The sequence below is a fragment of the Primulina tabacum genome, chromosome 3, assembly GCF_025594145.1.
Source record: "Primulina tabacum isolate GXHZ01 chromosome 3, ASM2559414v2, whole genome shotgun sequence".
Taxonomy (NCBI): Eukaryota; Viridiplantae; Streptophyta; class Magnoliopsida; order Lamiales; family Gesneriaceae; genus Primulina; species Primulina tabacum.
Genome location: NC_134552.1, coordinates 40,089,888 through 40,116,767, shown reverse-complemented (window position 1 = coordinate 40,116,767; position 26,880 = coordinate 40,089,888). Strand labels below are relative to the sequence as shown.

The 26,880-nt window shown below is 36.3% G+C and overlaps 1 protein-coding gene and 1 long non-coding RNA gene across 2 annotated transcripts; one reads left to right on the top strand and one right to left on the bottom strand.

Moving 5' to 3' along the window:
• Nucleotides 1–6,910: 6,910 nt before the first annotated feature.
• Nucleotides 6,911–26,681, bottom strand: LOC142541071 (D-cysteine desulfhydrase 1, mitochondrial). Its single transcript, XM_075647613.1, has 9 exons — nt 26,364–26,681; nt 26,177–26,242; nt 11,653–11,847; nt 11,442–11,552; nt 10,861–10,952; nt 9,171–9,263; nt 8,287–8,344; nt 7,623–8,209; nt 6,911–7,404 (listed from the first exon to the last, which is right to left on the bottom strand). The coding sequence occupies exons 1-8, from the start codon at nt 26,652–26,654 to the stop codon at nt 8,075–8,077; spliced, it is 1,041 nt and encodes a 346-aa protein (XP_075503728.1). The 5' UTR covers nt 26,655–26,681; the 3' UTR covers nt 6,911–7,404; nt 7,623–8,074.
• LOC142541072 (uncharacterized) lies at nt 15,247–16,647 on the top strand. Its single transcript, XR_012819226.1, has 3 exons — nt 15,247–15,623; nt 15,703–15,821; nt 15,925–16,647. It is a non-coding gene; the product is annotated as an uncharacterized LOC142541072 (long non-coding RNA).
• Nucleotides 26,682–26,880: the final 199 nt, after the last annotated feature.

The following is a 26,880-nucleotide window of genomic DNA, read 5'->3' as shown; positions in this document are numbered from 1 at the left end:
AAAATACTGGAAAACATAACCATAGGGCTGTAATACATGAAAATAGTGAATGGAGGTTAAAATCGTGAAACGCTCTTTCGAGAGTCACTTTGGCACATTGCACCGTAAATTCTCGTACGACCTATAAACTTAACCAAATCACGAACGGCCAAAAATATGACCTTCCTAACTTGTTGAGTTACTGTACAGTTCAAGGCCATAGGCTAAAATCCAACCTAGAATTCGCACCAGCCTCCTGAACCGAACCCAAGCTGCTGTCCAATTACAGTAGCAGCACTTGTGCTTGCATCGCTTCGTTTACGAGGCTATTTGCCATTGGGTCTTGAACCACCAACCAGAGCCTCTTCCCAACATCCTAAGGTGTGGCTTGAACCATGGCTAAGGGCCCTAGGGCAACCAAACTCCAAGCAAACACCTAAGACAACGCGACACTCCCACCCGAGAACCTTGCTGCACGCGTGGGGTGTAAATCTTTACTTGCTGTCATTTTCATTCCAGTGGCCATATGATCAACCATTGCTTTATCTAGACATCGTGAGGTATTGTGTGAACCATGGCTAAGGGCTAAAAGCCAACCAAGATCCACACAACACCCTAAAAATCGAAAACTCACTCACCCAAAACAAAAAAAATGAAACCGAGGGACATGTGTTGTGTTGTTGAAAAATATCGATGGAACCATGAGCCAAGCCATTGAAAGGTCACTTGGTCACGTCCTAGGCATGCTAAGACAGGGTTCAAACCATGGTTACAGGCCCTGGGCCAACCATGATCCAAACTCTCACCTTAGGCAACCAACAAGAAAGTCGCGACTCAAAAATTGCAACTATGGAGAGTTGCTGTCAAATTCGTGTTGTTGGGGTGAATGACTTAAACCAATGGACCAAACCCTTCCTAACACACCCTATATCATGTCTAGATGCAGCCTTACGCACCTGGAACCGAGCCATCCCCTGCAATCACAAAAACAACACAGAAACCGTGAAGCATGAAGATGGCCGAGAAAATCTGTGCAGAATTTTTACAAAGCTTGCTATCAAATTTCGGTTTTTGCTCCATGGATCATGAACATATTGTGTTTTAAAATATTTATATGGCTTGATTGAAGAGAAAAGAACAAGATATACATGCCTGGAAATTTGTTTACAAAAGAAAACAAATGATACGACGAACACGGCACGGCGAAAACGGAGTTCCTTTTCTTTTCTACTTTTCTCTCTTATTTCTATCTTGCAAGTCACGATTTTTCTGAAGGTTTTCTTCTGAAATTTTCGAAGAAATGGTGGGCTAGGAAATGAATGGGAAGGTTATCAATTAAATGGCGACTGAATGGCAAGATAAAAATCTTTCTATCCTTGAGTTTGAGAGATAAGGAAATGAGGTTTGATATTATTTGATTTGAAGGGGATTTAATGGGATGATGGCCGATTTCTTGCTATCAAAATATGGTAGAAATATTGCTTAATTATTAATTTTTGGTGATTAAAAGTGAGGGAAGTATCTACCAAGAAAGGATAAGGAAATGAATAAAAAATAGGTGAGTTGTCAAACTTAATTAAATCTTTAAGGTGTTGGCCGAAAATTGCTTGATAATGGGGGAGAAATATTGCTTAATTATTGAATTTTATCTCCATAAAGTTTTAAACACTAATTATGTATTTTAGTGAAATAATTAAATTAATTTTGAATAGTATTTTCCTTGCATGCATGGCTAATTCTTAAAATAAATTTACTAACATGTTAAGTTACAATTTCATAAATAGAATAGGCCTAGATTAATTTATTCCAATTGATTACAATTTTTAATTTAGGCTTTTAATTAATTATTGGACATAAAAGAACTTATTTACTACTTAACTCCAATTAATTAAATAAATCCTTAAACTTCTTTTACATTAAAATAAATTATTCTTTATCTTAAATTAAGTCTAGGAATATTTTCTTATTATTAAAATTTATCTCAATACTCCAACTCTAGTTCAGCCTCGCGTATTTAACCGAAAAGATAACACTAAACTTCTACTATTTAAAATAAATGATCATGACTTAACATATTTTAAAATGCCTTAAATATAAAAGAAATCATTTTTGATTTAAATACTAGTAATTATGCATGGCTTATACGTAGTCTGATTTATCGAGTTCTACGTTTCCATTCAATGTTCTTTCCTTATCTGCATAGGAACTGATATCAGTTGACAAATAAATAACTAACTAATAAAGACTAACTGAAAAGTTAACAACTGATATTTGACTAATTGTATAAAAATTAACAACAACTGACAAAACAACAATATCATTGATATAATTAAGAAAAATCAATTAAACCAAGAATATTACGAAAGTGATAAAACTTAGTCTCAGGTAGCGGTTTGATGAAGATGTAAGCTGCTTGTTGTTCAGTTGATATGTATTCAAGCCTTATTGCTCTGAAGTGATGCCTAACATCAATATGCTTGGTCCTGGAGTGAAGAACTGGATTGTATGTAATTGCAATCGTGCTTGTATTATCACAAAATATTGGTGATTCTTTTGCAATGACTCCATAGTCCTTCAGTTGTTGCTGAATCCATATTAGTTGTGCACAGCAGCTTCCAGCAGCAAGATATTCTGTTTCAGTTTTGGAAGTTGCTATGGATGTTAGCTTCTTGCTGAACCATGATATCAGTCTGTTTCCTAGAAACTGACATGATCCACTAGTGCTCTTACGATCTAGCTTATATCCTGCATAATCTGCATCTGAATATCCAACTAAATTGAAAGAATAATCCTTAGCATACCATAAGCCCACATTTTGTGTGCATTTAAGTTATTTTAAAATACGTTTGGCATCTGAAAAGTGCGATTGCTTAGGATCTGCCTGAAATCTAGCACACATGCAAAAACAAATACAATATCAGGACGACTAGCAGTTAGGTACAATAATGAACCTATTAAATATGTGTACAGTGTCGTTTCAACTGATATTCCCCCTTGATCATTGTATAGTTTGACTGATGAACTCATGGGAATACTTGCAGCTGAACATTTTTCTATGCCAAATTTCTTAACCAATTCTTTAGTATATTTAGTCTGACTGATAAAAATACCACTTTCCAGTTGCTTCACTTTCAGACCTAGGAAAAATATCAGTTCACCCATCATACTCGTCTTGAATTTTTCCTGCATTAACTTGACGAATTTCTCACATAATTTGGGGTTAGTTGACCCAAATATAGTATCATCAACATATATTTGCACAAGTAAAATGTGATCATTCTTTAAAAACTTGAACAGAGTCTTATCAACTGATCCAACAGTAAAATCATGATCAGTTAGGAATTTTGAAAGGGTTTCATACCAAGTTCTTGGAGCTTGTTTAAGATCATATAAGACTTTGTTCAAATGATAAACATGATCAGGAAGATAGTGATTAACAAAACCTGGTGGTTGTTCAACATATACTTCTTCCTGCAACTGACCATTCAAAAATGCACTCTTCACGTCCATCTGGTAGACTTTAAAGTTCATGAATGTGATATAAGCAACGAACATTCTGATTTCTTCCTGTCTTGCAACCGGTGCATATGTTTCATTGTAACATATTCCTTCTTCTTGCCTATATTCTTGTGCTACAAGCCTCGCTTTATTGCGCACAACTGAACCATTTTCATTCAGTTTGTTTCTATATACCCACTTTGTACCTATGATGGTTTTAGAAACTGGTCCTGGAACTAAGTTCCAAACATTTTTATAAGTAAACTGATTTAGCTCTTCCTGCAAGGCATTTATCCAGTTAGGATCAGTAAGAGGTTCATCAGTTTTCTTAGGTTCCACAGTTTTCTTCAGTTCGTTTACTATGTTGCTGATCCTTTCATCAAATTCATGCATGGATTCTCCAATCCTCATCTTGATATTGTCGAACTTTTGAACAACATCAGATAGTTTATTCTCCTTGGTTTGCTCATTGTCTTCACAGAGCTGAATCAGTTTCTCCCATATTTCCTTGACAATTTTGCACCTTTTTATCTTGCTGAAAGTGACTTTATCCAGCGTTTTGTACAAAATATCTTTAGCCACGTTTTACAAGTGGCTTTTCACTTGTCTTCAGCTGTCCATTCCTCTCGGGGTTTTTCATTGTGATGTGGTGCCCCATCAGTTATGGCAACAGCAGTAGTTTGCCTTCAATATTTTCATGGGTCCGTCTGTAATAATGTACCACATGTCATCGTCATGTGCAGCTAGATGAGCCTGCATTCCGATTTTCCAATCATCGAAATCTTCTCTATAGAACATTGGAATTTTGTTGAATGAAGACATGGTAATCAGTTTGTATATTGGAATATTCAGGAACAAGATTCAACTGCTCTGATACCACTTGATAGGAACGGTTAAGGGTGGAAGAGTGTTTAGAAGGGGGGATGTTGAATATACACTCTCAATTTTCACAACCTTTTCGACTGGTGAGTCAGTTTAGTGATAAACTGATACTCGGGAATCTTGTAAGTCAATAACAATCAGTTAACAATAACAGTGCGGAAACAAACTGACTGATAGATAGAATAAAAACTGAAATAAGAAGACACAAGTTTTTATGGATATTCGGAGATTTCAAACACACCTACCTCACCCCTTCTATCACAAGGATGGGATATTCACTAAAAGACTTTGATTCGATACAAACAGTTGTACAGACCCACTTGAGTCATGGACTTAACAATGCCAAACTGAAATTCTTAGTTACAAAACAGTTAACAATACTCAACTCAACTAAAATAATCTAGCACAACTGATCTCTTCAAGATCAAGTATAAAAACAATAACAGTTTGTGCTTGTAATCTCGAAAGTATTGCCTTGAATGCTATGAATGTATACAATAAGAGTGAGTTTTGATGTTTGCAAAGATTTTTGCAAAGTAACAGTATATCAATCGGGTTGATTCAGATTCGGAGTTGAGATTCAGAGCGTTGTATTTCTCAGCTGCTCTTCTCTACTATTTATAGGATTTGCCTCAAACGGTAATATTAAATCCGATTTAAAACTTTCTATCCGTTGTTTTCCACGTCAACATTCTTCTGACAATCGTACACTGCAACTTTTCTGACATGTGGCTATCCCACGACTTGATGCAGTCAGCTTTTGTGTAGTTGTTGGTTGAACGTCTTTTTCCTTTACTGATTCCTTCAGCGGATAGAATACAGCTGATAAGCTTACAACTGATTCTAGTAACTGATCAATTCCAACTGATCAGTGAGTTGTTTGTGTAGTTCAGTTTGTTAGTAGTAACTGATCAGTTCAAACTGATCAGTCAGTTGTTTTCGAGAAACTGCGCACTTATCTTCAGTTATGAACAACCGATAGTTTGCATATTTTAGATCAGTTTCTTTCAGTCTTCTTGATCAGTTAGTTCAATCTATTAAACGCTCAGTTTGTCAAACTTCTGAAATTCAGTTTCCAACAGATCTTGATTGTCTTCCTAAACTACGTTGTTTTCTTGCTGGAAAAAAGAAGTCAAGGATTTATTTTGTTATTGATAAGTTGATTTGTTTGGTCTTGACTCTTCCAGTTTCTATTGCACAACATAGCGAACTTTTTCGTGGATGAAACTTCTTGAGAAACCACTTCAACAAAATGGAGCAAGAATTTCTAAACAACACAATGGTTTTGTATATCGAGAAAGATTGTTCATGATATTGATTTAGAGTGTATACGTAATTGATAGGTTTGATCTTTCGAGAAATAAAAAATTGCGATTAATTTAATGTTTATTTAATTTACTTCTTTTTTGGCATAAACTGTACCTTTTTGTTTATGCACTCTCTTTTTCATTTATTTTGTAATTAAAGTTCAAACTTTCAGATTTATGACTATGTGAAGAAGGATCTAGTTTTCATGTATTGTATTGAAATTCTAGCTAAGCCCAAGCCCGCTGTTTGAAAATCCTAGCTAAGTCCCTTCTACTTAGTTGATTATTTGTCATTAAACGTAAGATTCTTCAAAATTACTCAAGAAGAAATGGCACTGACTATCAATCTCCTCAGCTTAATCAGATGGCACATCATTTTACGCCACAGTGGGACTGGATAATATATATGCTCTAAGATTTTTTTTTAATCTCGGCTTTTGTTGCGGTCAAATATCAATAATGATGCTTAACAGAATATGTGACCTGAAACTCTGTCTAACAAATATGGCCAAGAGCAATGAGGAAATTAAGTGAAAAATCTATTGTAATTCGACTCTTTCGATTATTTTGAAGACTAAGTTATGTTATCAGAAGTGACATATTATAATTAATTTGCATTAACTCCTCGTTCAATGATAATTAATTCTATCAAAATAAAAGCCATCACTAAATGTTCCCTTTAGCATATAAAAAGGTGTCCTAACTATCGATTTTATATGATCATATACTGATTTTTCGCATACGAGTAATTTCACAAGGTCATTGGAAATAAAATCAACAAACTATATATAAATAGATGTGAACTTCTTAGCCTTAGATGGAACTTAATTGCTTCTATCTGTGATTAGGGTTTTTTTTTATCATGCTTGAGCACGAAAATACAATTAATCAAAAACTTGAAGTCCTATCATATATCAGTTATGAAGTATATTTATTCTGCTCGTCAATCTATATTTAAAATTTGAAATAACTTATTTTAAGTGTTTCCAAGTTTCTAACTAACGAAATGCACGATGAAACAATTCCAAGAAATTAACTTCTTATACAAAAAAAAAAGGATAACATTTCCAGGACTTTTTTAAAAAAAAAAAAATCACAGAAGCTTAAATTACATATATAGGTGATAATTCAACTTCGAAAAGGAGGAAGTACTCTGGGAAATTAAGAACTTGGATTAAAGCAATTCCCCTAGAACATGAATCAACAACAAAAAAAATTAAAATAATTGAAGCTACGGGCCCTCATTATGAATTTCTCTGGCTCATTGAATCATTTGCTTTTTAGTGTTGGGTTTGGGCTGTCTAAACAGTATGGGAATTTTATCATGGACCCGTTTTCATGTTTATTACAGACTACTGCACACTTTAATTATAGGATTCGATAATTTATTACCTTTTTCAGCAACCTATTTAAATCAATTTACAGAATCCAGGAGAATACAAGGGAACAAACATGTGGCTGAATAAATATCTAAGCTCCTTTATGATATCAGATGATGGTCAACTGGCCAAAGGAGTTTTATTTTGATATGTTTCAGAACATTTTACCAGTGCCTTCCTTCCGTGGGACCCAAGCATGAATATCCATTCTACGCCACTTTCCGACTACCCAAGCCATCTCGTCGGCTTTATCAAACAGACCAAACAGCCCACCAGTGTGTATGAAGAGAATTTTTCTTCCTTCCCACTTTTCTGGTTCCTCAGCCATTTCTTTCATCATCCCATATGCTGCTTTTCCACTGCATAATTAATCGGCAAAACAAAGAGTTGAAAGAACATAACATCGGACCTGCAAAATTGGCATACTTGTGCTACAAGTAGTTTACGACTTCTTGAATATAAAACGTGTCAAGAAAACAAATTCCCCTCTGTTAGAGCCAGCCAGCAAGTTATATAGAGTTACAAAAAGTGAGGAGCACATTCCCCACCATTCACAAAAAAGAGTAAAAGATCATACCTGTATACTGGATCGAGGACAACTCCAGTGGCTGCAGCGATATCACTTGCAAATTTCAGCTCCTCGGCTGAGCTCATAGCATAACCAAGACCCTTGGCCTGATGAGAGCAAGAAAAATAAGCACGGAGTTCACATTTACGTTTGAATTGGTAGTTGACTAAGACTGCATAAAGGCATTAACAAAACCTAACTCAAGTACAACAGACTAACAGCGATTCGGAGAAGCCAATTTTATCTGGCAAACAATATGTGTTAATAAATGTCTTTTTGTGGGTGTAAAACCTAGGAAAGGGGGAATACTTAAGGTCTGTCAACATGCATTATATGAAACACAGTCACAAATATTAGAAAATCTTTTTAAAGAGAACCTGCACCTTACTTTCTGTCATAGGAAAAGAAAATAAACTTCAAACTGGTCCTCAAGCAGAAGGAAAATGTCACAATGATCTAATTTAATAAATAAGGAGCTTACATTTTGAATTTCGAACTATATTACGTGAACTAACACCAGCTTGAAGTCCATCAAGGAGGCCTTGGGAATAATCATAGAAGTAATCTGGATCATCACAGACACAATATGCGTGAACCTGTAATGACGATATGTATTTATGGTCAGTGATTTCGAAGATGTGCGTAAATATAAGGAGAAAAGAAGAATACATACTTTAGCTCCCAGATCACTAAGCCAACATCCAACAGACAAGCCCACAATTGTGCCCCCACTGAAAATCATGAAAGGACAGATATAAAGATCTACAAATCCATCAGCACAAAATTTAGCAAAAGTATAACTAGCATGATCTCCCACCATTGACATATGTTGTGCATATTTAAAATCCATACCTGGACTACCAGAAATGAGAAAAGTAAATATATAAAAATCACATCAAGCCAAAAGCAGATAACTTGATCAAAGATGCAGCAAAGTCAGAAGCGTTAGCAAATAAAATTTTGAATCAGCACACTGAAAGTGAGACATTACCTTATGCAATCACCTAATTAATGGTTGCTCCAGGACTTTTTATGATCATGGTAATTGATATGATTCAGTCCTAAGGTTTATTATCCAAAATTTACAATATTCGTAGGTGCCCTACTGCATGGATTTTTTGTTTCTTCTGTAACTCAAAATCCCGTTGGTGTTCTATGTTGTTATTCTGACGACATTATTATAATTTATGCAGTCCTCCTGAGAAGAAGTTTATTACCAACTAACTGCACTTCTCATATGCATATAGTGAATGAAGTTGACAACCTCGAAAGAAGCTCAACTATTGAAAAGGGTCTAAAACATATTTGTCTTACTGGAGTGCCCAATCAAATGGATGTCAAATCATTTAATTTATTACATTCAAAAACAGCCAAAAAATTTACACTAGTCAAACCAACCGGCAACTAGTATCAAGAACCAAAAAAATTTAAAACCATTGTCAACTGAGAACTCGCAACACACATCATAAAGCACACAATTAGAGTAAATTCAACATAATGCATCTTCAGTCACAAGATTATAGCCGTTTAATTTCAAATTAAAGAGAAGATTAAGACCTCCCACATGCAACAACAATATCATCAAATACTGTTTCACCATTCCCTTTCCCACATTGTTCTTTGATCTCTTTGATTGCTTCAATGTAGCCCCTGCAAACCAAAACGATAGTTTTCTTAGTTTTGCCTGACAATTTTATGTATATTACACCAAATATTTGGCCTTTGCCTTCCCAAGAATTTTTTATGCAGTCCAGTCATGTATAAGGGCAGAATTATCATAAAATTCAAGTATTATGTGAATAGCCACATTGGTAAAGAATGTATACCAAACATTCTGCACTTTCATGCTCCATAAGGCCCAGACTAGAAGATTGAACATCCTAAACTTTTTGAACATATTTAAGGACCTGAAGAGGACCAGCATTTCCATACATATGTGGGATTAAAAACCGCATATTATACACAAAGCTATCTTTTTGGTCGATAGCATTATAAACTATAGGTAACGGACTGAAAATGTGGCCATACCGGGGAACAAATAAAATAAACTAGCAGAACTGAAGTTGTAAAGCAGTCATTCATGAATAAAGTAAAAAAAGTTCATTGAAATTAGTGTTCTAAAGGGCAGTCGAGAGCCGCCTAGGCGCCAGCGCCTACGCATGAGACAGTTGTTTTAGGCGGTCCAAGATATACGGTGGTAGGCAGACGATCAAGGGCGGCGAGCAGGCGGTCTAGGTGCCCAGTCAACATTTTTAATTTGTAATCAACAAATTTTAAAAAAACTAGTCAAAATCAACTAATTTTAAAACTAAAACCCTAGTTATTTAAATCACGTCCCACTTTCTTCATTTTAACTTTTGGTTCTCACTCCTTCTCACTATCAACCACTAAGCCCACCACACAAACTGGCCGCCGCCAATAGCAAGAAGATTTAGGTTAGGCATTGTATATTTATTATCTAACATATTTTTTTATAATATTTCAGATTTTGTGATTTTAAAAATCAAATTTGTTTTTTTCCTCCTATTATTATTGATTTATTGTTGAAGATTAATGGCAGAAAAGGATAAACAACCGGAGTTGGAATTAAAGCCAAAGTCTAATAATATTGTTTGAGAATATGGGGTGTTGTGTAATAAAGAGAAAAGGGATTGGATCGCATGCAAGTTGTGTAAGAGGCTTGTTAAAGGAGGAGTTTATAGGATGAAACACCATATTGCGGGTATTGTAGAACAAGTTGATGCATGTCCTAAATCATCCGATGAGGAGTCTATATATTTATTTGCACATTATCTAGATGAAATTATATTATATGAAGCTTCTTTATTTTAAATATTATTTAATTACACATCTTGCATAAAAGATAATAATTATTTGTGATTATATTGCATGATTATATATGATCATTTACAAAAAATTATTTAAAAAAAATCAACTGCCTGGGCACCGCCGAGGCACCCGAGACGGTAGGCGGTCACCGACCGCGCCGCCACTGCCTCCCGCCATTTACAACATTGATTGAAATCAAATATGTAGAAGTCATTTGTGCCGATCAATTTTGTGGGAGTCAAATTAATAGCTTGAGGACCTCAATTTTTAAAAAAAACAGCCACACTGATAGATGGTGAGTATTTTTCACTTTTAGATAGAATGTTTACCAACGTCAGTTGTATGCACCATGCCAAAAACAATTTCCGACCTTAGAATGCAAAAAAGGAAAATGATCGCGTTTAGTGCCAAGCATTACCAGGTTCCTAATGAATTGGATCCTCCAACAGGTATCACATATGGTTTTCTCCCTTCATTCAACAGTTTTTCTTTTAATACATTGGTAAGTGCCTGATATTAAAAAAAATACATATCAAAACGACTTGTGAAAGCCGACAAAAGGACATTTGAACAATTGGTAAATCAATAAAGCGAAGAAAGCATTCAGACAAGTTGCTGGCTCAATTCCACTACTTAGTTATCATATCACAACTGGAAATGGTCCAAAGTTCGATTTTCAACCTGAGCTTATCAAGAGCAAATCATCAGCAAGGTTCAAAGAAAGAATGAATTGGGGAAGTAAAGAACAGGATGAAGTGTTGTGACAGTTAAATCTTCACACATCAAATGTGATCAGTTAAATCCCTTATTAGGACCCTTGTCATCATTCATAAATACATTTCTTTGACCACATAGCCCTGGCACCCCAATCTTGTCAATACAAATAAAAATTTAACAATCAACAGTTAAATATTTCTAATCAGCCAAGAAAAGTATGATAAATCATTTAACTGCAATAAAAAAAAATGCTGAAAGCAAGCACTGATATGGTAAACCTACTACACTCCCAACTTCTGCATATTCTTCTTTCGAAACAAGATCGATATGTGCTCCAACCAAACGTTCAACCAAGAGGTTTCCACTCAATCCAGGATCTTTGTCCACGAGAACCTGGAAATCAGAAGATTATACATTTAACATAAACAGCAAATCATGGCATTAAATTAAAACTTAACAATGACTAAAACAATTGCATGGCATGACTGAGTACCTTTGATGTGCGCAGTATCAGATAACAATCAAGATTCAAATATTTGGCTGCTACGGCAGTGGCACGGCAATGATTGCTTTGTATACCTCCAATAGTTATGATACAATCTGCACCCTGTGCCACTGCATCTGCCAACAAGAATTCAAGTTTCCTTACCTTGTTACCACTTAGTTGCATTCCTGAGAGATCATCACGCTGCAGAGTTGCAAATTTCCCACATTGGTTTTGATAAAATCTAATGTCATGAGGAATCACATTTAACAGTTCAATGCCCCTATTGGCACATCTAACAGAAAAATCTATTTGTATAGGTCGTTCAGAAAACGTGTGTGGAGTGTAATTAGCGTTTGCACGATCATCCAACGGCTAAAAAACTGTTGGGACTGTGACAAACTGGATTCATTGTCATAGTTAATCAATAATAAAAAAAAGTAGGCACTGGTCACAAGATCTGAATTCTGACACATAAGAAGCCGTCTGTGCATATTATTATTAAACTTCAGAAATCAGTTCCACAGCATTAACCTTGAGATTTTGACCAGTTTGTTCATGCAACCACCACGCGTTTCCAAATTTCAAATTCTTAACACCAGAAGTAAAAATTGTTCGACCATTGAGCTTAAAACCTCCATAGCTAATTGATCAAAGTTCTTGACTTTAGAAAACTTTGAAATAAAAGTTGAAAGCGGACTGTTAGAGTAGATGCCCTGCAAGCCAATTGTTGGCTAGGGATTTATTGACTCAGTTGTAATTAACAATCTTTATTTTAATATAATTCATTATTTTATGGTTTGTTATTCTTTATCTGTATACCCATGTTATCAAACATAGATAAAGACCTTGATTATACTTTAATACAAATGAATCGTAATTCGATGTTGAAACTTGTTTGTAAATACAGTATGATCTAAATTCGTTCCTAGTCGATTCAGCCGCCTAAAACATGGATAAAGGTCGCTTGAGCTCGAGACTAGCATCTGTGATGTTGTGTACTACGTTTCTTGGTAAGGACATATAGTCATATGATGATTATACCGAACATCCCTCCCTCGGATTTTCTAAGTGGTTATCATTTATCGAGAGGATAAGTCCGTGGTTATGATTGTACACCATTAGTCCTTACGACCCGGGACAACACTGAGACTCTATATGCTAGGGCTATGCTTTCACTAGTGAAACCGGCTCCAGGAGAGTCATCAGGTGGCGAGGTTGGGTATAGTTGCGACACATATAGGAGCCCATAGTTGTCAATAGCGCTTGTAGCGCTCGCTATAGCATGTAGCGAGGAGTAGCGCTGCCCGGGCGCTACAGGGGGCTACGCGCAAGCCACTTTCCAAAAGCAAGCGCTATCCTCGCTTTAGGCGCGATTTTCGGTATTGCTATAGCGATGAAATAGCGCGCTACGTGAAGAAAAGCCAGGCCAGTTTTTTCACCCAATTTTAGGCCCATTTTATACTGCCAATTGTAGGCCCATTTTGCTCAAATATTTAGCCCATTCTGCCCAACCCTACAAGTAGAAACGTGTCTCTTCTCCCCTTCTCCACTTCTCCAAGCATCAACAACAGATGCAAGAAATCTTTCCTTGCACCGCCGACCGCCGGACCACCGACCGCCGACCGTCGGACTTCTGTCCACCGCTTTGCATCGCCGCACTTCGGTAATATTCTGTTCTTCTCTCTTTTTTCCCTTTTTTTCTGATTTTTTATTATTTGGACATTTGATTACTGCCATTTGATTATTGCCATTTGGACTTTCCGTAATATGTTACTGCTCTAATATGTTACTGCCATTTGGACATTTGATTATTGCCATTTGGATATTCGGTAATATGTTAATGTCATTTTATTATTGAAATATTAGTTACTGCCTTAGTACTTACTACTTACTGTCATTTGCTTAGGATATCAATTTTTGGAATACTTACTGCCATTTGCTTAGGAAATCTATTTCTGAAATATTAGTTAATGCCATTTGCTTATTGGAATATTGGATTTCCTCAATGTATAATCTATACAACAGAATGATTTTATTTCTGGAATATTAGCTACTGTCATTTGCTTATTGGATTTCCTCAATGTATAATCAATTTATTTTCTTAATTTCAGAGTTTATAAGATGGAAAACCTACAAGAAGATATGAGAAAAAAAGATATTGGATGGAACTATGGGAGGATGGTTAATCTAGACAAGATTTCTGATGGAATATTATGCAACTTTTGCCAAAAAGTTACAAAGGGTGGTATAACAAGGCTCAAACAACATCTTGCTGGAGGATTTAAAAATACAAAACCTTGTCCAAAAGCCCCAGCATGTGTTAAGGCAAGAAATTAAAGATCACTTTGAAGAAAAGTTAGCCCAAAAAACTGTCATGGATTCCATGCCTCACTTTGATGATGTTTTTGATATAGAAGAGCAAAGAGATGATATTGATCCACACGGGGATCCATCCTCTCGTGGAAAGCGGCCGGCATCTATTTCTTCCTCGGGCAACTCGTCGATGGTAATGCCCAAAAAACCACGGTCATTGGGTCCTATAAATGCTTTCTTTAAGCTAGACGCAAAGAATCAAGGTAGGTAAAGCACCCCAATTTAATGAAGTTCCGAAAAAGTTGAGGTCTGATGCAGTTCAAAAATTTGCAAAGTGGATGTATGATGCAGGGATCGCATTCAATGCGGTCAAATATGACAGCTTGAAGCCAATGATCGAAGCAATTGGACAATATGGTCCTGGGATGAAACCACCTAGTTACAATGAGGTGAGAGAACCACATTTAAAGGAGGAGATCAACCATACAAAGCTGATTTTGAAACAAAATGAAGAGGAGATGGCGAAGAATGGTTGTACTTTTATGGCTGAAGGTGGAGAGATAGAAAGGGGAGATCAGTTATCAATTTCTTGGTGAATACCCCAAAAGGCAGCATGTTTATTGAATCAGTTGATGCATCTAGCAACTCTCACACGGGTGAGAAGATGTTTGAGTTGTTTTACAAGTTTGTGCAAAAAGTTGGGGTGAATAATATTGTTCAAGTGGTCACCGACAGTGCATCAAATAATGTTTATGCAGGTTAGAAAATCTAATATACTAAGTTACAATGTCTTTTAACTTTCGTTGATTAGTTTCATTTTCATTAACTATCATTTTATTCTCTTGTTCTTTACAGGAAAGAAGTTGATGGATAAATATCCAAACTTGTATTGGGCCCCGTGTGCAGCACATTGTTTGGATTTGATGTTTGAGGACATATTCAAAATGCCAGATTTGAAGAGGGCGCTTGAGCGGGCAATTAATGTTAACGGATATATTTACAACCGAACTATGTTGTTGAACATGATGACAGAGTTCACTGGCCAAAGAGACCTTATCAGGCCAGCTAAAACTCGTTTTGCCACCGCTTTCTTGACTATGAGAAGCTTTCAGCAGCATAAGCAACATTTGAGAAAGATGTTTACTTCAGAAAATTGGAGTAAAAGCAAATTTGCGAAGGAACAGACTGGTAAGCAAGCACAGAAAATTATTTTGATGCCTTCGTTTTGGAACTCTATCATTTATGCTATGAAATTTGGTGGCCCATTATTGGAGGTACTTTGTTGGTGGATGGGGAGAAGAAGCCTGCCATGAGTTATATATACGAGGCCATAGATAGGGCTAAGGAGAAAATAGCAAAAGCCTTTGGTAATAACGAAGATAGGTACAAAGAGGTTTTTGAGATAATCGACAATAGGTGGCAGTTGCAACTCCATCAAGATTTGCATGCAGCGGGTTATTTCTTGAACCCTCAGTTCTTTTGCTCAAATTCTGAGATAGAACAAGATGAGGAAGTAGATACGGGGTTGTACAATGCAATCAGTAGGTTGACTTTTGATGCTGAGACGGAGAGAAAAATACACACAGAGTTGTTAAAATACAAACAAGCCGAAGTTCTTTTTGGGAAAGAAGTTGCAATCGAAATGAGAAATGTTGTATCACCAAGTATGAAAATCAAGTTTTTCCTTATTTTTTTGAAATAAATTCAATTAGAAATATTAATATAACTATTTTTATTAACTAGTTGCATGGTGGAACTCATATGGAGCTTCGACACCAAAGTTGCAAAAACTTGCCCAAAAGATACTCAGTCTCACTTGTAGCTCCTCTGGTTGCGAGCGCAATTGGAGTGTGTTTGAACATGTAAGTTTTTATCATATTACAATTTTTATTTTCTATTACTGTGAAGTTTCAAGAATTTGTTCTCGTGTCACGTGCCTTGATAAACATATATAAATAAATGCAGCTTCATTCCAAGAAAAGGAATAGATTGGAGCAAAAACGATTGAATGATTTGGTGTTCATAAAATACAACAGAGCTCTGAGGCGTAGATACGATAGTCGTGATACCATCATCCTATCATATTGACTGAAGTGGATGATGGCAATGAATGGCTGCTAGGGAGACTGGAGGATTATGAGCCTGACTTTGTTCATGATGGTGATGATTTGACTTGGCAAGATGTTGCAGATGTTGTTGGAGTAGATGAAGCTCCTTATACGTTGAGGAAATCCAAAGGGGCCTCGAAGGCGACCCCTACATCTACAGGAAGCTCGAAGGCGGCCACATCTAAGTCTAGAGGGAAAAGGCCAATAGAAACATCTTCCACACTTATTTTATAGATGATGATGAATTTGACTTTGATGAAGAAAGTGAAGAAGAGAATGACGCCGAACGTTATGCAATTTCAAATTAAGAATATGGTCTCGATCTTGATGAAGAAGATGAAGATTAATTTTAAATTATGTTTTTCTAGTTTTAGAATTGAGGTTTTATATTATTTGAACTTATATATTTTGTTATTTAACAATGAAAGATTAAATTGATGTTAGTATATGCTAATATTATATATTTATATGCTTGTGGCGCTTTACTTTCAAATAGCCCTCGCTATGCGCTATAGCCACGGGCAACCTCTGCGCTACAGGGCGCTACGCGCGATTGACAACTATGTAGGAGCCAGTGCATTGTATTTGAGAATTTACCGCTCACCTACGGGTGTGGATATCCTATGTGATCTGATGTAATAATAGTGCATGGAATCTCTGGCCAGAGTATGAGATGTACATTGGAGAAGGAGTTCTCCAATAGTACATGCGATGCCACTATTATAGTTATCACATAGTGATCGAATTAATATGTAACCCTCGATGAACCAATGGTTGCAGATTCGATTGGGATATATGAGATGAAGGGACCGTACTGTACGTTAATCATAATCGACTGGTTATTGCAGGCCCTATCAGTGATACCTAGGGATCATAGGGCGATACTACTAGACGCTCTTACAATGATCCGATGGGTTTAATCAGAAATATGATTTCTGACATTCTCATGATCAATTGTTGATACATAGAATGGGGCAAATAAGGGTAAGCCCGCATAAAGGATTATGTCCTAAATCACAAGGAGTTGTAAACCCACGGCTAGCTGTATCCCTGAACCATTGAGGGTCACACAAGTACTGGATCATTTGTTCCCATTGAGAGAATAAATTCAAAAGTTGAATTTATATTATATAGTAAATTCAAGGAGTTGAATTTATGATAATTAAATTTTGAGAGGATAAATTCAAGGAGTTGAATTTATAAAATTTGATAATTCAATTTATTAAACTCAAAAGTTGGGTTCATTAAATATTAAATTTTGGAGGTAATAAAATTCAAGTAGTTGAATTTATAATTTAATTAATAAATTCAAATGTTGAATTTATAATTGATTTAATTTATTAAACTCAAAAGTTGAGTTTACTAAATATTAAATTAAAATTGGTGGGAAGTATGTTTAATGGCTTGTAGGAGTACAAGTCCAACATACTAAATAATTAAAGTTCCTAATGGACTTTGATTAATTAATTAAACTAGTTGGACTAGCCCAATTAATTAATCAAGCTCATTAATGTTAATTAAAAAGCCCATATATTATTTTATGGTAATTAGGTAATCACTTATTATAAATAATGGTTGATGAGCTAAACCCTAGAAGACAATCATAGCAATTTTCGAAAATTGCATCTCCTCCACCTCAAGAATTTTCGGCCACTTCCTTTTGCAAAGAGGGTTGAGCCGCTTATCATATTTTAATCTCCTACGTAAAATATCTTTCATATTCTCTAGTGCAATTTGGAAGAGGATCAAGCGATCTAGTCGTGGACTTGATAGAAGTATCTAACAAGGAGTTTATCAAAGAAAGTTCGCAGGGATCCATCAAGAGCTAATCTGTTTATACCGGATTAGTTGGAGTCACGTGATCTATTCACCAAAGGTATAAAATTCTTATGCCCTTTGAATGTTGATTCTATAAACCATACAAGTGCCCAAACATAATCGTATTTTGATTGTCAAAATAAAATAAAAAATTTTAAACTTCCGCTGCATTTGGGGCACGAGAAAACCGAGATCCAATAGTGGTATCAGAGGCAAGATTTTTCTAAATCGTATGGTTTGATATTGAATAATTTATTTCTAACCACACAAGAAAATTTTTAAGAAAATTATAGCACTATTAAAATTTTTTTTCCCAGAAACAAAAAAAAATTTCGAATTTGCCCGGAACAAAAAAAATTTTTGGATCTGCCCGGAACTGTTCCGGGCAGACCGTGCGCAGGGCTGCGCGTGCAGCGCGCAGAAACGCGCAGCGTGCGCGGAACGTCCGCACGCTGTGCGCCGCCCTGCACGGCGTGCTGCGCGGCGCCGCGCGCACAGAAGGCCTGCCACTGCCCGAAACGTTCGGGCAGCGGGGGCGGCTGCCCGGGAGGGTCTCGGGAAGCGTGTTGTATGACGGGCTTGAATTAATTGGACCTAGTGTGCAATTTTCTGATTTTTCAAATTTTTGGGCAAAACTGATATTTTTGAAAATTAGTTCAATTTTTATTTTGGAAAATTAATTTTTGGAAAATTAAAAATTTTCTTGTAAAATAAATAATTAGAATATGATTTTATTTATTTATGGTAATTGAGTTTTACAAGAAATCAATTATTATTGATTTAATTGAAAATTAAATAAAGATGTTTATTTAATTTATTAAATTTTTTAATAATTGTGGTGGTTAGTGATAAAATTATTAGATATATGATTTATCAATTAATTAAATTGATGTTAATATTTGATATTAAATGCATGAAGGATGATCGAGGGCCTTGACCAATGTGTTAGGTGTATGTTAGGATATTTTACTGTTTTATTCGGTTTTTAATATTTGATATTATTAAAATTGGCCTGGTTTATGACCCGTTCCCACCCCATTAGATGTATCCCTTATGTGTCATGGCTATTTAAATGTAATTATTAGAAATAGTGGGAGATCAAGACTGGAAGATGGTGGGCCCGATGAACGAGATGAAGACATGTAAAATATTGAAATCTCTTGTAATAGTTGTATTTGCATCTCTGCATTCACCTAGGTTTTGGACCTGGATCCATGTATGGCTCACATGGATCTAATAGTGTTGGCAATCGATCATCCTTATTTGTTGTTGAATGTCATATTATGATATTTGCGATATATAGTAATATGCATGTATGCATATTATTAAATAATATAGTTGCATGAATCTGGCAAACATACAAACTCATGGCACGCGATTTTTAAATTAAAATGATGAGACAATTTTAAAATTAAAATCCCTCGTTTTGAATAAGATTCAAAATTTATATCAAACCGAAAAAGTAAAAATTAAAAGAGTTTAATTTTTCCTTGTCTTCCATCAACCGTGGTTGCATGTTTATCGCTACCCGCGGACAGTGTCTGGCTCATATTATTGGGGAGGCCTGTGCGCCGGAAAGCTGTGACTTCTACCGGACATATGATGTGAATTGAGTGGAACTCCCATGACTTCGGCTAATATTATTGGGGTAACTCATGGCGACCATCCACTACAATTCAATATAGATGGGTTGGTTTGACACCTGAAAATAAACGGCGTTATATTATTGGGTCCTTATTAAACGTGAGGCAAAACACGCGGAGGTTGCATTGGGATGCAATTGGATTCTACCTTTTAGAAATTATAATTGGCTGATATTATTCGGGATTATAATTGGCTAATTGGACTCTACGTGCCTACTAAGGAAATACGATTTCCCTTTTTCATCAGAGGGTGATGGAAATGTCAAAATAGTGGGAGGGAAATTTATAAAATGAAATCATATTTTATATCTTAGAATTATTTTAAAATTATCAGTAACCATTATCTGTTTTCATTTTCAGTATATTTACGATGTCTGCTCGTAACCCGCTTTCAATCATTCTCGATCAAAACAAATTGACTGGCCCTAACTATCATGACTGGTTTCGAAATTTAAAGATTGTTCTGAACTCCGAAAGGATTGCGTATGTGCTTGATAAGAAGCCACCAAATGAGGCGGCTCCTGATAACAGTAGGACTGAATTAGCTAAGCTTGAGAAACAATGGGACCATGATCTTCAAGCTAAGAGCTACATGTTGGCTTCTATGTCGAATGAACTTCAGAGGAGGTTCGAGGAGGCGGTGAATGCTGCTGACATTCACCTTCATCTGAAAGAATTGTATGCTGTACAAACTCGTTCAGAAAGACATGCTACTGTTAAAGAACTCATGACTACACGCTTGCGAGAGGGGACTTCGGTCCATGAGCATGGTGTTAGGATGATTGGGCTCATTGAGAAGTTGGTGGGACTCGACGTGGTTATTCCTAGTGAGCTCTCGACTGATATTCTTCTGTTGTCTTTGCCTGCCTCATTCGATGGATTTGTGGTTAATTTTAATATGAACAAGCTTGAGGCCACCCTTGAAGAGTTGGTCAATATTCTTACTAATTATGAGACCACAATTAAAAAGGAAAAGCCTGTTCTTCTAGTGGGTTCTTTGTACGGTACGAAAAAGAGAGCCCCAAATAAAGGCAAGAAGCGTTCTGCCCCTCCAAAGAAGAACAAGCCCAACAAGAAGCCATACAAGAAACCTAATCCGGGGCCGACAAAGCCTGAGAAGTCAGAACAAGTCTGTTTCCACTGCAACAAGCCTGGACATTGGAGGCGTAATTGCGAGGAGTATCTAGCCCAGAAGCGTTCTGGCCATGGTATGTTTTATATTGAAGTTAATGTTTCTATTAATTCCTCTTCTTGGGTATTGGATACCGGATGTGGTTCTCATCTATGCAATGATTTGCAGGTGATGGGAAGAAGCAAGAGGCTTAGAGATGGTGAGACCTTTCTAAGACTAGGAAATGGAGCAAGAGTTGCTGCCACTGCCATTGGAGACGTTACTTTATTTTTGGACAATAATTTTAAGTTGTTTTTGAGAGACGTTTTATTTGTTTCTGAATTGGTTAAAAACATTATTTCTATTTCTATGCTTGATATGGATGGTTATTCTTGTGTTTTTGCTAAAGGCGTTTGCAATTTATACAAGAATGAATGTTTGATTGGAACTGGAGAATTAACAAACGATCTCTATAACTTAAAAATTAAAAGATATTCCGTTAAACAATATCCAAACGCATACGAAAACAACAACAAACAAAAGAAAAATAGAAAACCCCAAACCCGCACAAATATGGCACGCTAGACTATGTCATATTTCCCAAAGAAGGATGCACAAGCTAGTGGGAGAAGGCATGTTTGATTTGTCATACATAAATTCTCTACCAACTTGTGAGTCCTGTCTAAAAGGAAAAATGACTAAAATTCCATTCAATGGAAATGTGGAACGTGCGCATGGTCTACTGGATTTGATCCACATGGACGTTTGTGGCCCACTAAGTGTTAGCACAAAATTTGGGCATTCCTACTTCATTACTTTTACTGATGATCATTCGAGGTATGGGTACGTTTATTTGATGAAACACAAATCTGAAGCATTTGAAAATTCAAAGAGTTCATATCTGAAGTAGAAAATCAGCTGGAAAGAAGTATTAAGGCACTTCGATCTGATCGAGGTGGAGAATACTTAAGTGCTGAATTTTTGGGTTATCTAAAAGAGAATGGGATTCTCTCACAGTGGACTCCACCAGCAACACCACAATTGAATGGTGTTTCTGAACGTTGAAATCGAACCTTGATGGACATGGTTCGATCCATGATGGGATTCACTGAATTGCCTACATCGTTTTGGGGCTTTGCGCTTGAAACTGCAGCAATGTTGTTGAATAATGTCCATACTAAAGAAGTGGATAAAACGCCATATGAGATATGGATGGGAAAAACTCCCAAATATTCTTACATGAGAATATGGGGATATCCTGCTTACGTGAAGCAGACATTGGGAGACAAATTGGATAGTAGATCCACTTTGTGCTACTTTGTAGGATATCCAAAGAATTCTGTTAGATATTATTTCTATCATCCCAATGAAGCAAAAGTGCTTGTTTCAAGAAATGCCACCTTTTTGGAAAAGGAATTTCTATTAGATAGAAAAGCAAGATGATAGAACTTGAAGAAATTCAAGATACTCCCTCAACTATAGAAGTTGAACCCATTTCCCAAGAACCAGTAGTTGAAGTACAAGCTCCTAGAAGGTCTGTTAGGATTATTAGACCACCTATAAGATATACGCTTCTTCATGAACAAAGCCGTGATGAGCATTGTGTTGGATGTGATCCAATGAATTTCAAAGAAGCAATATCTTATACTGATTCAACCAAATGGCTTGAAGCCATGCAGTCTAAAATGGACTCTATGTATTCAAACCAAGTCTGAACATTGGTGGATCCACCTGAGGGAATCGTTCCCATAGGATGCAAATGGATCTACAAAAGAAAGCTTGGGGCGGATGGGAAGGTAGTGACCTTCAAAGCAAGACTGGTTGCAAAAGATTATACTCAAAGGCAAGGAATTGACTATGAGGAAACTTTTTCACCAGTTGCTATGTTTAAGTCCGTTAGAATACTACTAGCCATAGCAGCATGGTATGACTATGAGATATGGCAAATGGATGTAAAGACTGCATTCTCAATGGAGACATCAAAGAAGAAATTTATATGTCTCAACCTGAGGGATACACATCAGTAGGAGTGAGCATAAGGTATGCAAACTTCAGATATCAATATATGGTCTCAAACAGGCATCAAGGAGTTGGAACCTCAGATTTGATAGCACTATCAAAGAGTTTGGTTTGGCTAAGAATCCTGAAGAACTGTGTGTGCACAAGAAAGTTAGTGGGAGTGCAGTGACATTCCTAGCACTTTATGTTGATGATATCCTGCTCATTGGGAATGATGTAAGATTATTGCAATCAACTAAAGTATGGTTAGCAAGTAAATTCTCCATGAAAGACATGGGTGAAGCATCCTATGTATTGGGAATACAAATCTATAGAGATAGATCAAAAAGGATGTTGGGGCTCACCCAAGCCACCTATATCGATACCATTATAAAGTGATTCTCTATGGAAGAGTCCAAGAGAGGATACTTACCAATGTGTCATGATTTTACTCTATCTAAAGCTATGTGTCCCAAAACTGGTGAAGAGATAGAGATGATGACACGTATTCCATATGCGTCAGCCATTGGTAGTATCATGTATGGTATGATATCGACACGTCCCGATGTTGCTTATGCTCTGAGTGTTACAAGCAGATATCAGGCGAACCCTGGTCCGCTACATTGGAAGGCCGTGAAAGATATTCTTAAGTACTTGAGAAGGACTAAGAACTTGTTCATGGTCTATGGGGGTGGAGAATTAAAATTGGAAGGCTACACTGATTCTAGCTTCCAATGTGATATAGATGATTCGAAATCGACCTCTGGTTTTGTATTTATGCTTAATGGTGCGGCTGTCTCTTGGAAAAATTCCAAGCAAGACACCGTTGCGGATTCCACCACTGAAGCTGAGTACATTGCTGCATCTGCTGCAGCCAAAGAGGCGGTTTGGATGAGGAATTTTGTCCAAGAGTTGGGCGTTATTCCTAATGGAGTTGATCTAGTCCCGGTGTACTGCGACAACACTGGTGCCGTTGCGCAAGCAAAGGAACAAAGGTCTCATCAGCGATCCAAACATGTACTGAGAAAATTCCACATCATCCGGGAGATTGTGGGAAGAGGAGATATATCAGTCGAAAGAGTCCCCTCTGCAGAAAATGTTGTTGATCCACTTAAAAGCCCTTGCCAAGACCATTGTTTGAAAAGCATCGCGAAGCAATGGGATTAAAGTTTATGGGAAGTTGGCTCTAGGGCAAGTGGAAGATTGTTAGAGTAGATGTCCTGCAAGCCAACTGTTGGCTAGAGATTTTATTGACTCAGTTGTAATTAACAATCTTTATTTTAATATAATTCATTATTTCATGGTTTGTTATTTATTTATCTGTATACTCATGTTATCAAACATAGATAAAGACCTTGATTATACTTTAATACAAATGAATCGTAATTCGATGTTGAAACTCGTTTGTAAATACTGTATGATCTAAATTCGTTTCTAGTCGATTCAGCCTGCCTAAAACATGGATAAAGGTCGCTTGAGCTCGAGACTAGCATCTGTGAGGTTGTGTACTGCGTTTCTTGGTAAGGGCATAGAGATGTCCAACCATGCAGATGGATAGTCATATGATGATTATACCGAACATCCCTCCCTCGAACTTTCCAAGTGGTTATCATTCATCGAGAGGATAAGTCCGTGGTTATGATTGTACACCATTAGTCCTTACGTCCCGGGACAACACTGAGGCTCTATATGCTAGGGCTATGCTTTGACTCGTTTACCGGCTCCAGGAGAGTCATCAGGTGGCGAGGTTGGGTATAATTGCGACACATATAGGAGTCAGTGCATTGTAGTCGGGGATTCACCGCTCACCTACAGGTGTGGATATCCTATGTGATCTGATATAATAATAGTGCATGGAATCTCTGGCCAAAGTATGAGATGTACATTGGAGAAGGAGTTCTCCAATAGTACACGCGATGCCACTATTATAGTTATCACATAGTGATCGAATTAATATGCAACCCTCGATGAACCAATGGTTGCAGATTCGATCGGGATATATGAGATAAAGGGACAGTACTAAACGTTAATCATAATCGACTGGTTCTTGCAGGCACTATCAGTGATATCTAGGAGATCATGGGGCGATGCTACTAGACGCTCTTACCATGATCTAATGGGTTTAATCAGAAATATGATTTCTGACATTCTCATGATCAATTGTTGATACATAGAATGGGACAAATAAGGGTAAGCCCGCATAAATGATTATGTCCTAAATCACAAGGAGTTGTGAACTCACGGCTAGCTGTATCCTTGAACCATTGAGGGTCACACAAGTACTGGATCATTTGTTCCTGTTGAGAGAATAAATTCAAAAGTTGAATTTATATTATGTAGTAAATTCAAGGAGTTGAATTTATGATAATTAAATTTTGAGAGGATAAATTCAAGGAGTTGAATTTATAAAATTTGATAATTCAATTTATTAAACTCAAAAGTTGGGTTTATTAAATATTAAATTTTGGAGGTGATAAAATCCAAGTAGTTGAATTTATAATTTAATTAATAAATTCAAATGTTGAATTTATAATTGATTTAATTTATTAAACTCAAAAGTTGAGTTTACTAAATATTAAATTAAAATGGGTGGGAAGTATGTTTAATGGGCTTGTAGGAGTACAAGTCCAACATACTAAATAATTAAAGTTCTTAATGGACTATGATTAATTAATTAAACTAGTTGGACAAGCCCAATTAATTAATCAAGCTCATTAATGTTAATTAAAAAGCTCATATATTATTTTATGGTAATTAGGTAATAACTTATTATAAATAATGGTTGATGAGCTAAACCCTAGAAGATAATCATAGCAATTTTCGAAAATTGCATCTCCTCCACCTCAAGAATTTTCGACCACTTCCTTTTGCAAAGAGGGTTGAGCTGCTTCTCATATTTTAATCTCCTACGTAAAATATCTTTCATATTCTCTAGTGCAATTTGGAAGAAGATCAAGCGATCTAGTCGTGGACTTGATAGAAGGATCTAACAAGAAGTTCATCGAAGAAAGTTCGTAGGGATCCATCAAGAGCTAATCCGTTTATACCGGATTAGTTGGAGCCACGTGATCTATTCACCAAAGGTATAAAATTCCTATACCCTTTGAATGTTGATTCTATAAACCATGTTGATTCTATAAACCATACGAGTGCCCAAACATAAACGTATTTTGATTGTCAAAATAAAATAAAAATTTTAAACTTCCGCTGCGTTTGGGGCACGAGAAAACCGAGATCCAACAGACAACCTTCATGCTCGACACAAAAAACTACATATCCGTTCCTTGTTTCAAATTTCCAGAAGTTATGGCTAAGTACATTATAAATAGTACCAAAGTCATTGAGGCATTTTGGCGTTGGAACCTCTGCAAATTCATTATGTCTTGAAAATGCAAGTGGACCAGGAACCAAGGCCTTAGAAATAATGAAATGTAAAAGAACAAGGGGAGGAACGATGACAAGCATCTTGCAGTTGTACCCAATTCAAAGACCTTTAGACACAGCTACTGTTAGGATAATCAATAAAGAATCTTTTTTACCTTGATATAAACCTCGGTATTCTTGGGCAAATTAGGAAGCTTCCACTGGTGAATTGGAGTTGGAAACTAGAAAAACCATTAAAAAAAACATATACAAGCCATTCAAAACACTCGACCATCAAGTCAAACAAGCCAAAATCAAAATAGATGACACAAAAATAAAAAATATGAATGCATATACACGTACGTGACCGAGTGAAAAGACGTGAGAAGGAATGGAATTGAGGTGTGATGCCCACGACGGCGGCAGATAAGGCTTCTTGGTGAGGAATTCAAACCTGGGCTCCTGAGATTTGGGAACAGAATCCATCATATTGATGCACGATTTGGTGGAGAAACTGATCGTGGGAGGAGAGAACGAGGAGAGAGTGAATTGGATTGCTTTGCTAGGAAATCTTTGGCCAGCAATTAACGATGGAGATGAGGAATCTTGAACCAGCAATCTGGTTGAGTTCGCGGAACAGTGGCAGAGTAACATTTTTTCTGCATTTTAAAAATTAAAATTCATTTATAATATGAATTAATGTTTGATACATGAAATAAAATAGGACTGATGGGGGACGTATTAATGTAGGAAATTTAATGATTTTTTTTGTTGATTTTAAAAGTTTTGAGACATTTAAATAAAATTTTTAAATAATTTTTTAAAAGTCTCGTGTTATTCAAATTGATTTTTATGGAGTTTTAAAAAGTGAATTAGTATT